The 13,371-nt window shown below is 44.4% G+C and overlaps 1 protein-coding gene across 6 annotated transcripts in view; it reads left to right on the top strand.

The window, feature by feature from the left end:
- The window catches only part of LG04H6orf118 (linkage group 04 C6orf118 homolog), a 247,397-nt gene that overhangs the window by 141,700 nt on the left and 92,326 nt on the right, over positions 1–13,371 (top strand). For all 6 annotated transcript variants that reach the window (XM_073627494.1, XM_073627493.1, XM_073627492.1 and 3 more), the window contains 2 exons: positions 9,023–9,147; positions 11,418–11,476. In XM_073627494.1, the coding sequence (XP_073483595.1) occupies positions 9,023–9,147; positions 11,418–11,476 (184 nt within the window). The remainder of the gene's footprint in view (positions 1–9,022; positions 9,148–11,417; positions 11,477–13,371) is intronic.

The following is a 13,371-nucleotide window of genomic DNA, read 5'->3' as shown; positions in this document are numbered from 1 at the left end:
AATATCTCAAGACATCTACCCATCCAAGGAAATCCTATGTTTCTCCCATCCACGATGCACAAAGCGTTTGACCAATGGGGATCCAATGGCCTCACGAAAGTAATCTCCGTATACCAAGGCAACTCGGGACGCTTCAAACCTTTTCGGTCACTGGCAAGCGAATTCTCCTTACCATCAAAACACATATTCTTCTACTTCCAATTAATCGACTATTTGAAGTCTTGCTATGGACCCAAATCTGACCCCTTCCAGAAATCCTTCATAGACACGGTACTACTGCAAAATGACTACTCCATCACCAATCTATACTCCTACCTCATCCAACATCAATCTGCAAAATACCACCTCAAACCATTTCATAAATGGTCTACCATCTTAGGAGATGAGGAACTGTCAGAAAAAATACTTGAAGGATACAGACAAGTCCGCAAACTAACGATATCTGAAACTTGGCGGGAAACCCAATTCAAAATTATACACAGAGCATACTTTCCTTTTCACTTCACCAAAAACGATCCAAGTCAAATGAAATGCCCCTGGTGCTCGGAACCACGCCCCACCCTATTGCACCGCCTCTGGGACTGCACAGCCATAACTACATTTTGGAACACTATCTTGGATCACATTGACAGGATCAACAAAACAAAAATCCCAAGGGATCAACTACTATGCCTATTTGGATATACGCCTCAAACAGCTCCTCCAACAACCAGAGGACCTACAAATATTCCCCAATGGGCACATTTACTCCTTCTAGTAGCTCGCAGAACAATAATGAAACATTGGATTTCAACGTCGCCACCTGCACTACCCGAAGTAAAAAAAGCTATGATGTCACTCTTCTACATGGAACGGCTCGACATCATTTCACTGAACTTTCGCTCTACTTCGCGCTTCTTCATGAGGTGGCGTAAATATATAGAAGCCACATTCACCCAGACGGCTCTACAAGATGTCATGCGCCCATTCCGATACACTGATTGGTACCTGAAAAGAGATATCTCAAATTCTCTGGGCAACCTTAAAATTAAGTATCCTACCCAGACGGACCCCCCCAGCCTTCTTACATCATAATTTAACACAAAGCCATCACAACCCCTTGACTTCCATGTCTCCCGTATATCTGACATTGGTTACTCGCACAGCCAACATTGTTGCTGTTTGAATATAATGCATCTTTATAGGGCATTCTTGTCTATACTGTGCTTCCACTCCTGAGGTTGTATTGTAATACACTGTAATACACCCATTGTACTGGGTACTATGTTAATCAGCTCTTAATCTTTAGGAAACAATAATCCGCTTGGCAGATTCCCCTCCCCTCCTCCCCTTCCCCCCCATTTTTATAAGTTAGTTTTGTTTTGTTCCCGCCTTATCTACGCTAAGACATATACACTTATTTTGTATGTATATGAGACAACCTGCTTTGATATTACTGCACTGTACCTGTTTATGCTATGTAAACATCAATAAAAATTTTTTCAAAAAAAAAAAAAGCCTATTGTTTATAGAGCTCAGAAGCTTTAGCTGAAGCTGAGTTCGGAGGGCGATGAGGACGTGACGCGAAACGTCAGTACGGGGGGAGGGGCCTGATGGCAGCGCTGGAGTGAGGGTCGGAGGCGGGATGGACCGATCAGGTGGCGTGTGTATGGCGCGGGGTGAGAGTCCGCGGCTGCACCCGTGAGAGGATCCCTAAAAGGACTCCCCGAGCCTCCCGACACGAGAACGCCGACAGCGGCGTGAGCCTGGTGTGACCCCCCCACTATTAGGAGCGGTTGGGAGAGGGACGGGTACACAGCAGTCCCGAACCGGCGGCAGTGGAAAGCAAGTGCGGAAGCGGAGGAAGGCGGAGGAAGAGTGCATTCCGGGTGAATAGCCCTGCTCAAGAAGCTGAAGCAGAGATTAGCCTTTGCCAGGCTCGGCATGGATGCCCCTCGGGCTGGATCCCTCCTCCCCCACCCCCATCTATAGGTGTCCACCTTTACCTCCTTTTGGTTGCACCAAGGTAACTGAATTGGGGTTGTGCTAAAGCTTGCAGTGTCCCAGGAAGCTTGAGATAAAGGGCAATGCACCAGATGATACTGGAACGGTCCCCTGAAGAAGAGGCAACTGCATGGGTCCATTAATAGAGCGATCCCACTGAGGCTGGTAATGTCTCCCCCTCCAGGTATGAAATTTTATGTTTTCACAAAATGAAGAGTGACATGGTTCGGAGTTCCTAGGAAGTTTTTCAGAGATCTGTCTATAACAGCTTCCATAGACTCAGACTTTCTTTTTGTTTTTTTTAATACGGGGGTGCCCATGAGTGGGGCGTGAAAGGACCCCAGGAATAGGGGGGTATCGGTGCACCCCGGGTGTGTGTCGGTCTGGGCAGGCACAAGGTGGGTGAGAGTTGAGGTTTCGCCGCTGCAGCAAGTGTAATTAGGAACCAGCGAGCCTTGGTGGGAAGAAGCACGGAAAATAGCAGCGAGACGGGGCAGCTGGTGGCATGCTGAGGTCTGGGAGACCATAAATAAAACACCCACACTAACCACCATTGGAAAAGAGCTGTAAGTAAGGACAAGCATGAGAGGTTGGCCCCAAAGAACAGTGGAACCTAAGACCCCTAGAGAGAGTCTAAACGCCAGCTCAATACAGAAATACCTCAAAGAAGCAAGCTCAAAGAGTCCCGGAACTGACATGAAACAATCAGAAACAAAAGATAAAGAGAAAGACCAGCAGAAACAAAAGGGGGGGACAGGGGGAGAGGTCCAGGCAAGATCCAGAACTAGAAGGAGTATGGGCCAGCAGCGATATGGAAGAGCAAAGAAATATGGAGCTCGTCCCTAATAAAACAGAAATGATGGAAATGTTCACCAAACTTGAAAACGTTATAAAATCAGAAATATTGAATGTGCGGACGGACATGGGTCATCTGCTGCGCAGAGTTGAAGAGGCGACAGGAAATCAGGCAAAAGAGATCCTGGACCTAAAAGCGCAAGTGAAGAAAATGCAGAATGAAAATCGCATGTTGGCATATAAAATGGAAGAACAGGAGAACTAAAGTCATCGTCAAAATTTGCGCATCAGATCCCTTCCGGAGCAACAGAATGAGGACTTAGGGGAGAAGATGAGAAAAATATTTAACCCTATCCTGGGAAGACGGGAAGATGAGGTCTTGAGATTGATAGGGTACACAGGATTAGAAAACCCCCAAATATAAAACAAGACATCCCTAGAGATGTAATTGTGAAGTTCCATGCCTACGAGGACAAAGAAAAGATCTGGAACAACCTCAGGGTGCGCCCCCAGTATGTTTCAAAAATAAAAATCTACAGATTTTTTCAGATCTATCTGCGGGAACTTTGGCTCAAAGAAGGCATTTTAGACCACTGCCCGACCAACTGAGGAGGGCCAACTTGAAATATAGCTGGGGGTTTCCAACATCCCTGATAGTCATGAAAGAGGGCAGATCCTATAGGATGAGATTTCAGGAAGAGATGCAGGACTTTTGCGACAGTTTGGGTATCCCAGTCCCTGATACGTCAAGTACAGATGGTCACTGAGCAGACCGTGTGGACACTAACGTTGAATAGATGAACTAGGGAAAACCAAGGGGGGGGGGTTTCTCCCCTCTGCTTAGGGGTTCCCACAGGAAAAGACATTGCACTTAAAACAAAAGATTTCCTGGACTGGGGAATGGGGGGAGGGGAAAGTGATTTTTCAAAACGGGGGTCGCTGCTGGTTGGGTGGGGGTCCTGGGGAGGTTGACACTCTTGGTTGGTTTGCCTGTTTCCGCCCCTTCTATCCCCTGCCACCTCGTAAAGTGGCGGGGGGGATGCCGGAGGCCGCTGGCGCAGCTTCACCCTCAGAATAGAAGCGAGCAGTACGGGATCAAGTATGACCCTTACGTGTGGGCTTTGGGCTAGTGTACGGCCAGAGGGAGGGGGAAGGGATGGGGTAGGGGAGGGGGGGATGAGGGGGGGGGGCATTACCTGCAGGGGTGGTTATAAATGAGCAGTGGATAGAGGAGTGGGGATAAAGGTAACTGAGCTGAATGCTGGATCTAAAATTTTTATTGTACAATGTGAAGGGATTGAACTCACCAGTTAAAAGACATAAAATACTTAGGGAACTTCAACATTATAAAGCTGACATAGTATTCCTCCAGGAGACCCATCTGGCCATTGAATCGAGAATTAAGTTGTTCTCCTCAGGGTTGCCCCTGTGGTTCTATGGTGATACGCCTATTAAGAGACCCAAGGGAGTAGCAATTGGGTTTTCAAAGTTCTCTAAATTTTCACTGGTAGATAGGTTGACGGATCCAGACGGCCGCTTTCTCTTTCTGAAGGGCAACCTGGGGAATAAATTATTCACTCTAGCTAACGTCTATTGTCCCAACAAAAACCCAACGGTGTTTCTAAAACAGGTGCTGGCTAAACTGATGGAGTTCAGGGAGGGGGAGGTGGTGCTGGCGGGGGACTTTAATTTTTGCTCAACCCTACTCTGGATAGTACGTCCCGGGCACAGGGGACAAGTAAGGCCCAATTAAGCACGATTGGGCGACGGCTGCACCAATGTCATCTGATGGATGTTTGGAGGGTGCAGCATGCAAAGGTTAAGGATTATACCTTCTTCTCCCCTGTGCACGGGACATACTCAAGATTAGATTACATACTTACGGACCATAGCCTATTGGATTTGGTGGAGGAAACTAGAATAGAAATTATCTTTATCAGATCACTCACCGGTCATGATGAGGATTAGGATCCCAGAGTTGCAAAGACAACCTTTTTCGTGGAAGTTGAATGAAAATTTACTTAAGGATCAAATAGTCCTAGAAAGGGTTCAGGAAGAAGTCGACTTTTTTTTAAAATCCAGTGACACAGGGGAAGTTTCCCCTCCCATTTTATGGGAAGCACACAAAGCGTACATCAGAGGGGTCCTCATTTCCATTGGGGCCGGGGTGAAAAAAAAGAGAAAAGAAGAAAGGGAAAGGCTTATTGAAGAAATTTTCTTATTGGAGCAGAGTCACAAAAAACTCAAGGGTCAGAGTCAGGAAAGTTTCCGTCAGTTAGCCGCCAAAAGGGAGGAGCTAAGGGACTGTCTGGAGCAAGACTCTAAAAGGGCTCTCAATAAAATAACAAGAGACAGATATTTCTGGGCTAATAAGTCGAGCAAGCACCTGGCAAGGTTAGTGAGAAAGAAAAGGGACCGGAAATTCATCGAGAAAATACAGAATAAAAAAGGGGAGATAATAGCCACAAGTAAAGGGATAGCGGAAGAGTTTAAAAAGTTTTATGAAGCTTTATACTCCATTGGATAAAAAGGACCAGGAGACCAAGCTGCGATGGGGAGGGTAGAGGAATTTCTGAGGGGGGCGGGGGTGGCTGTGCTATCAGGGGAGGACAGAGTCATCCTCAATAGGCCCATAGTGGCGGAGGAAATCTTTGCAGCTTTAGAAAAGGGTAAGAGCCCGGGTCCCGACGGGTTCACTACCCTGTACCTGAAAAAATTGAAACATTCTTGTACCTAGGCTTTGCCACTACTGGAATGATTTGGGGTCCAATTGTGTAATGGAGGGAGAAGCTCTGGCAGCATCTATCACGTTGATATTAAAAGAAGGTAAAAACAATAGGCTTTGTTCGAGTTATGGACCCATTTTGTTGTTAAACGCAGATGTTAAACTATATGCTAAAGTGCTGGCCAGCAGACTGAAGGATAAAATTACCACACTGGTACACGCAGACAAGGTGGGTTTTGTACCGGGAAGACAGAGTAGGGACAATGGTGTGCGAGCAGTGCTCCTGCTGGAGTCCAGTAAACCTGGGGGGCCCCCAATTATATTCCTGTCAGTGGACGCGGAAAAAGCGTCTAACAGGGTAGACTGGGGGTTTATGATTAAAACCCTGGAAGCAATGGGGGTTGGCCCAAGATTTATTTCTTGGGTCAAAATATTTTACAATCAACCTTCGGCATCCGTAAAGGTGAACGGGGTTCTCTCCAGACCCTTCAGGATGGAGAACAGCACTAGGCAGGGGTGCCCTTTGTCCCTCCTCCTATTTGTTTTGTCCCTTGAGCCTTTACTGGCCACCATCCGTAACAATCCAGACTGCAGTGGGGTGAAGATAGGAGCAGAGGAACATAAACTCGCTTTTGCCGACGATGTGATGTTCTTCATTTCGAACCCCAGGATTACAATCCCGAATGTGTTACAGATTTTAAAAAGATACAGGGAGATCTCAAGTCCGAGGTCTTAAATATCAATGTAGGCAAACAAGAGGAGGTGAGCCTCTCAGGGGTGTTTCCCTTTCCCTAGAGAAAGGAAATTAATTATCTGGGGATTAAATTATCCAACACACTAAAAAAATTGTATTTAAATAACTACATCCCGCTGTTGGACGAGATTAGGCAGGAAGTCAGAAGTCTATCATCGCGGCCCCTCTCATGGTTTGGTCGTGTTAATGCAGTTAAAACGCCTAAAATTTTGTTTAAATTCCAGATGCTCCCAATTCCACTCCCCCAATCATACTTGAGAGCCCTACGAGGTTTGATTGCAAGATTTGTCTGGGGTGGCAAAAAGCCACGAATTTCCTACGCAGTCCTGAGTAGGGGGGGGGGGGAGGTGGACTAGCTCTGCCAGATTTTAATAAATACTATATTTCAGTAATACTTTCACAAGTTATAGAGTGGTCAAAAGAGGGTTCGGAGAGGAGGTGGGTTAACATAGAACACAGTCTGAGTAACACTGATTTAGGTCACATTATTTGGAACCCCCCAAATTATAGAGCACTGGGCACTAATATGGCGGTCTTGACGCGCAACACTCTTACATTTTGGGATCAGATTCACATACAGAATAAAGGAACACATAACGCTCCTTTGATTTATATGAAAGACAACACATTTTTTGAGCCGGGGATGAGGGAGGTGGGTGGGAACTGGATAAAAAATGATAGTATACAATTAAAACATTTTATCAGCAAGGGGAAAATACGCACGTATTCCAACTTGAAAGCCGAGTCTGAGTTTTGGGTGATTGATGTATGGAGGTACGTCCAGCTGTCGCATTTTTTTGAGAAATTACCGAAACCGCTCAGAAGCAAGGAGGAGTATAGACCACTTGAGCAGCTCTGCGTGAGGGAGCAATTGGGTAGCACTATCTCTCCACTTTACAGGATCCTGGGTGCAAAGGGAGAGCTGGAGGTGCCACCATACATCAAGAATTGGGAAAGGGAGTTAGGGTCACAATGTAGCAAATCCACGTTAGAGAAGATTTTGAAGATGGTACACAATTCCGCACTTGATATTAAGAGGACTGAAATAAACTTTAAATGTCTTGCAAGATGGTATGCCACACCAGACAAAATAAGTAAATTTGATCCAGCCAAATCGGAGACATGCTGGAGAGGGTGCGCTAGTTTGGGTACAATGGCCCATATTTAGTGGGAGTGTCCCATTGTTAAAACATTCTGGAAAAAAATTATAAAATTGATTAAGGCAATCACAGATAAATCAATTACAGAAGATCCATGGGTGTGCCTATTCCACGGTACGGAGGAGCCTATTAAGCGATACCAATCTTCTATTGTCCCTTTACTGTTGGATTCTGCCAAGAAGCAAATTGCAATGAAATGGTTGGATACGGCAAGTCCAAACACCCGAGATTGGCTTTATTGTATAAATGAAATCTACAATATTGAGTGTATGGACAGTAGGGGATTTTCACCTGACGAAGGGTATGAACGGGTAGATAAATGGGCAGTATGGCAAAAATTCAAAAGCACTTGGAGTTACTTGGAGGAGATCTTAAGTGAAGCTTGAAGGGTTGAGGACCCGGGAGTGCCTGGCGGGAGGGACAGCGACTGCTGTTCTCTTTGTAACCACCTGCAGGAAGGGGGGGATGGGTGGGCGGAATTTAAGAGGGATTGCATTACTATGATGTCATTGTGCAAGTTTGGCTGTATACTATGTAGGGTTTGGGTTTTGTATTGATAAATTATTAAATAAAGAATAAAAAAAAAAAAAAAAAGCTTTAGCTGAAATTCACACACTGGATTGAGCAAAAATAGGTGTTTATCCTTCTATGCCACAGTTTGGGGTTTTAATGAGAGACATAGTTTGTGGCGTTCCTTTTTTTTTATCAATCCAGGCAATGATTTGTCATTGGTCTGAATGCCAGATGGTATTACAAATCCGATGTGATTGGAAAAGGGCCTTTCTAGGGCTGCAAAGTAGGGAATGATCCATCCTACAGCTAATTGGAGTGCAAAAGCACAAGTTTGGGTTAGAGATGGATTTTGAGGAAGCCTAAGCTCATCACACATCTCCTATTTTGGAAAGCTTGTGAAAGGCTGTCAGACATCCTTTTCTGACTTCTCCAATAATTTCAATGAGAAAACTCACAAAATGTGGCTTCTGAAAAATGTGTGTTTACTCCTATCCCCTTAACAAGTCCTGCGATTACCCATTTATATTAATATAGAAGTAGAATGCATTAGGGTAAAAAACCTGCTGTTCCCAGGCTGGGGGGGGGGGGGGGGGGGATAGAGATATACAAACAAAGTTGCTTCTGTAGAAGTAAACAGCCTCATCAATGCATTAAGTGTTCCTGGGATGGTGTTCCCTGTCTCTGTGCAGACCAGCAGCTGCGAGAACGAGGGTCCGTGGGAGCAAGATGGCCACCGCACTTTTGGCACCACCGTGGAATGCAAGGGCCGGAAGTGACATCAGAAAGTTTTCAAGCATGCTCCATAGCTTTTTCTTCAAAACCTAAGCCCCGAAGTGATGAGCTGGATTATAAGGGGAACGGGGTGGTGAGTAAGAGATGGAATCAACCAATGAGCGTGTGTGTGTATGAGGGGGGTATAGGAAGCACTGGCGGGGGACCCCAGAAGAGGGGAGGATTGGGGCTGCTCTGTGCAAAACAATTGCACAAAGCAGGTAAGGGTAGTAAGTATAACATGTTTGATATTTTATAAAAAAAAAAAAAAAAAGAAAACTTTACAATCACTTCAATATAAATCTGCTTCTAACTTCACAGGTTATACTATCAAAGATAGCTGGAATGAAGAAAAGAGCAGTTAGAACTGAAGATGTGCACAAGGCAGAAGTAAAGGTGAAAGAGCTTGAACAAAAAACCTTGTGTGCGCTACAGCATAATGATCAGTAAGTAAAGATTGGGGTGCACTTCATAAGACATAAGCATATTAGGATAATTTAGAGAGAGGAGTACTTGTAAAAACAAATTAAGTAATTTCAGCCTGTTCATTTCTGGAAACTCTGTTCAGAATCATGACCTAATATCATGACCAGTAACATACTGTACTTCACAAAGTTGCTATTCATGGTGTGCTTTGCTCCAATTAAACCTTTATGAAGAATGCAGCAATAAAGAATAATACATAAAGAAGTGCATTTTCTAAGACAGGGTAGACAGAATCTGGAGCATCTGTTCATGGTAACCATGCACATTTTCAAAGCCTAGCTAAACAAGCTGAAGCTAGAAACTGGTTACTGTGCACAGCTGATCCAATCTGAGTAAATCCCCCCCCCCTAGTATTGTAAGTGTCTTCTGCCTTCTCTGTCTGTAATTGTAAATACCCGTGCTTTTAATTTACACAGTGATTCATGTATGCACTTCCTGTCTCTGGGAGGCTGGATTAAAAAAAAAACAGAGGAAGGAAGTAAATAGAGATGTTTTTGTAGATCACAAGAGGTGCATTTATTTAACCCAGACCAGAAGCAGGGACTATTAGGCAAATATTCCTATGCTCTAATAGTTTAACTACAGCTATCTTTAGTTTCTTGAGTGTGTATCTAATCCTTGTGACTGATGTATTTCTGTCCTCTCATTATTATCTCACATGCACAGTGCCATATAGCTAGGTCTGTGCTAATGTTTGTATGTAGTGATCACTTTCCAGTGTATTTAGTAGGTGATCCTGTATATTGAAATAGAGTTTATATTCAGCTCCTGGTATTTTAGTTAACCCTGTCCCTTCTGGCATGGGATTCTATAACTTGTTTTAGCTCAGGGCTCAATAATCAAGATAGGATAGAGCCAAGTTAGGCATTCGACGGCCACTTTTGGTAGTTAGAAGTTTGGTTCCATGACAGATTATAGAAACTTCTAGGGACCAAGAGGCAGAGTAGATAGGTATGTTTGAGTTTCGGTGCCACACCACAGTTTCTTCCAGTGAGAAGAGCTGCATTACAGGTTGGTTGGGTAATGACTTGAAGGTTTCCTCATCACTGCAGATCTTGTCTTCAGTTTTTCCGACACCAAGATGAACGCTGAACCTTGATCATCCTCAGGGACCCCCTGCAACTGAACTTTGCTGCAACATTCATCTGGAGGTGTCTCTATTAATATCTATATTCTGTATACCCGGTATATGTGCACAATTCCACCAGGACTCTTTTATTGGGCCCTTTGCTGATAATACCTGTTTGCATATTGGATGTATGTACTATGATTAATCTTTTCTAATATAAAGCTTGTACTATTTCCATATTTCTGAGCATCTATATATATTATGGTTAATGTTGTATGCTGGCTGCAGTAGTTACTCTGCTCCATTGCTGATTAATTTCCCAGGAAGAGAATCCTCTCTGTTCATAGAGACCCTGTCATGGGTGGAGGCTAGGGTTACCAACTCATCCTTTTAAAATCAAACACATATTAATTACACGGGTTCTGTGGCTGATTAAGGTGGTACTTAAACTCACTTTGGTTACTTTCACACTGAGGCGCTTTGCAGGCGCTAAAGTGCTAAAAATAGCGCCTGCAAAGCGCCCTGAAAGAGCCGCTCAATTCACTCCAATGTGAAAGCCCCAAGGCTTTCACACTGGAGCGGTGCACTTGCAGGACAGTCAAAAAAGTCCTGCAAGCCGCATCTTTGCAGCGCTATAGGAGCGGTGTATTCACCGCTCCTAAAGCGCCCCCCCCCCATTGAAAACAATAGGGCAGTGCTGCAAACCCGCCGGCAAGGCGCCGCTTTGCAGGCTGTTTCAACCCTTTTTCAGCCGCTAGTGGGGGTTAAAACCACCCCGCTAGCGGCCAAATAGTGCCGCTAGCGCCACTTTAACCGTCGGCGCCGGCCCGCCTCATTGTGAAAGTAGCCTTAGTGTCTTATCTGCATTAGATTCACCTCAGATGTGTTTGGTTTTAAAGGGATGAGGTAGCAATGTAAGCACTGCCAACAGTATTATTAACCCTACTCTTCCGCCTAGCGAAGGTTCTGGTTCTTTTATTTACCTACAGGTTTAGCACAATAGCCTGTTTGGGGAAGGCCATTTCTCACAAACCTGAATTTTTTTATGTGGGGATGATGAAGTACAGTAGGTATTGCTTATTCCTATATACAGGGAAAAAACAAGCATTATATAAATGTAAATACATTTTATTGTAATACATTTTTATCTCATTTATTTAGACTAAGAAATAATTTTAAGGATATGAACCTTATCATCTCTGATACGGATGCAGCTGAAGGTAAATGTTATTTAGATGACCAAATTAATTTCAGCAGAGCAGATGTACTTGAGCTGTGTGTGAGCTAGTTGAATATTATCTGCTTGTTAATTGCCAGCGACAGAAATAGATATACAGTATATAAGGAGCCTATGCATCTATGCAGTGATCAGGTTAGTTATTCTCCCATGCACTGTTGGGCTTTCAGATCACCTGTTACAAAAATGTAAGAGCTCTTTTTGTTGTCTCCAAGCTTTCTAAATAATAATTTTCAACATGCAACATGGGAAGGACTGAACAGCAAAATGTTTTATCATAATTTTTTATTTATTTTTTTAATGTCCATTTTAAATAAAGGCTCCCCCAAAAAAATCCAAATTCTATTTTAAGCTGGATGGATACATGGATTGAAGAATGGTTCAGCAGGGACCAGGTGAATTTTGATCCATGTATGGGCACTATGGTTGGACAGAAGTCGATCTACCAGTCAACTTCTGGGCACTGTGGTGGACAGAAGTTGATCTTATGCCGCGTACACACGACCTGACTTTTCGGGATTAAAGGTCCGACGGAACGAATCCGTCGGACAATTCGATTGTGTGTGGGCTTCATCGGACCTTTTCTGTCTAAAAATCTGACGGACCTTAGAAATAGAACAAGTTTCAAATCTTTCCGACAGACTCGATTCCTATCGAAAAATCCGTTCATCTGTATGCTAGTCCGACGGACCAAAAACGACGCAAGGGCAGCTATTGGCTACTGGCTATGAACTTCCTTATTCTAGTCCAGTCATACATCATCACGTTCGAAACGATCGGACTTTGGTGTGGTCATATGTAGGCAAGTCCGTTTCCAGGGAACTCCGTCAGAACTCCGCCGAAAAGTCCTTCGGAGTTCAGTCCGACAAGAAGTCCGCTCGTGTGTACGCGGCATAACAGTCCATTTGGATTTTCCCTGCTCAATCAGCGCTGCAAGCTATAGCATCCAGCGTTGATAATTGTTTTCTGATGGTGGGGGAGTCTTCCGGCATCAGAATACAATAGCTTAGTGGGAGGATTCCCCATCCGCTTTGAATGTGTAGATAGGGGAATCGGTTCAGTCTTTTTTTGTTTTCAACCCACTAGTTGAACGAAAAACCTGACCCATATATAGGCTGCCTTAGACTAGGTTTACACTAGAGCAGCTGCAACATCATCTGATTTCTGGTGTGATTTTGTAGTGTGGCATTGCATGTTTGTGAATCATTTTTAATGCTACATGTGTTTTTTGGAAGGGGAAGGAGAATATAAGGTTTTTCAGCTCAGAGGTGCTGGTTGTTAAGGGCCAACATCCACTGTCATCCAAACAAGCAATGACTCATCCCTGCTGTCAGTGGGGAATTCCATGACAACCCCCCCAAAAAAATGGCATGAGGTCCCTTATCCAAGCAAGCCAGGAAAAGGAGAGGATGAGCATGCAGTTCCCCCCGATCCATACTAGGCCACATGCCCTCAAAATGCCTGGCAAAGCGCCTTGTTCCCATGTTGATGAAGACAGGGGCCCCTTCCTCAAAACCCTGGCCTGGTGGTTGTGGGGTCTGCAGATGAAGGACTTCTCTGATTCTGGAGGCCCCCCTTTAACAGTAACCCTACCCCCATGTGAACGAGTAAGGGGCGAATGAGTACATAGTGAATGTGAATGAGTACATATGACCCTACTCATTCACAAAAAATAACACAAATACAATTTTTAAAAAGTTGTACATCCATAGTCAATCACATCATCCAGCGATGCAGATCCATGTCAGTCATGATGACCCTCCCTCCTAGATTGTAAGCTCTAACGAGCAGGGCCCTCTGATTCCTCCTGTATTGAATTGTATTGTACTTGTATTGTCTGCCCTAATGTTGTAAAGCACCATGTAAACTGTCGGCGCT

This window comes from Aquarana catesbeiana, linkage group LG04, assembly GCF_042186555.1.
Source record: "Aquarana catesbeiana isolate 2022-GZ linkage group LG04, ASM4218655v1, whole genome shotgun sequence".
NCBI classification, from domain to species: domain Eukaryota; kingdom Metazoa; phylum Chordata; class Amphibia; order Anura; family Ranidae; genus Aquarana; species Aquarana catesbeiana.
The sequence above is the reverse complement of the archived record's forward strand: the minus strand, read 5'-3'. Positions and strand labels throughout refer to the sequence as shown.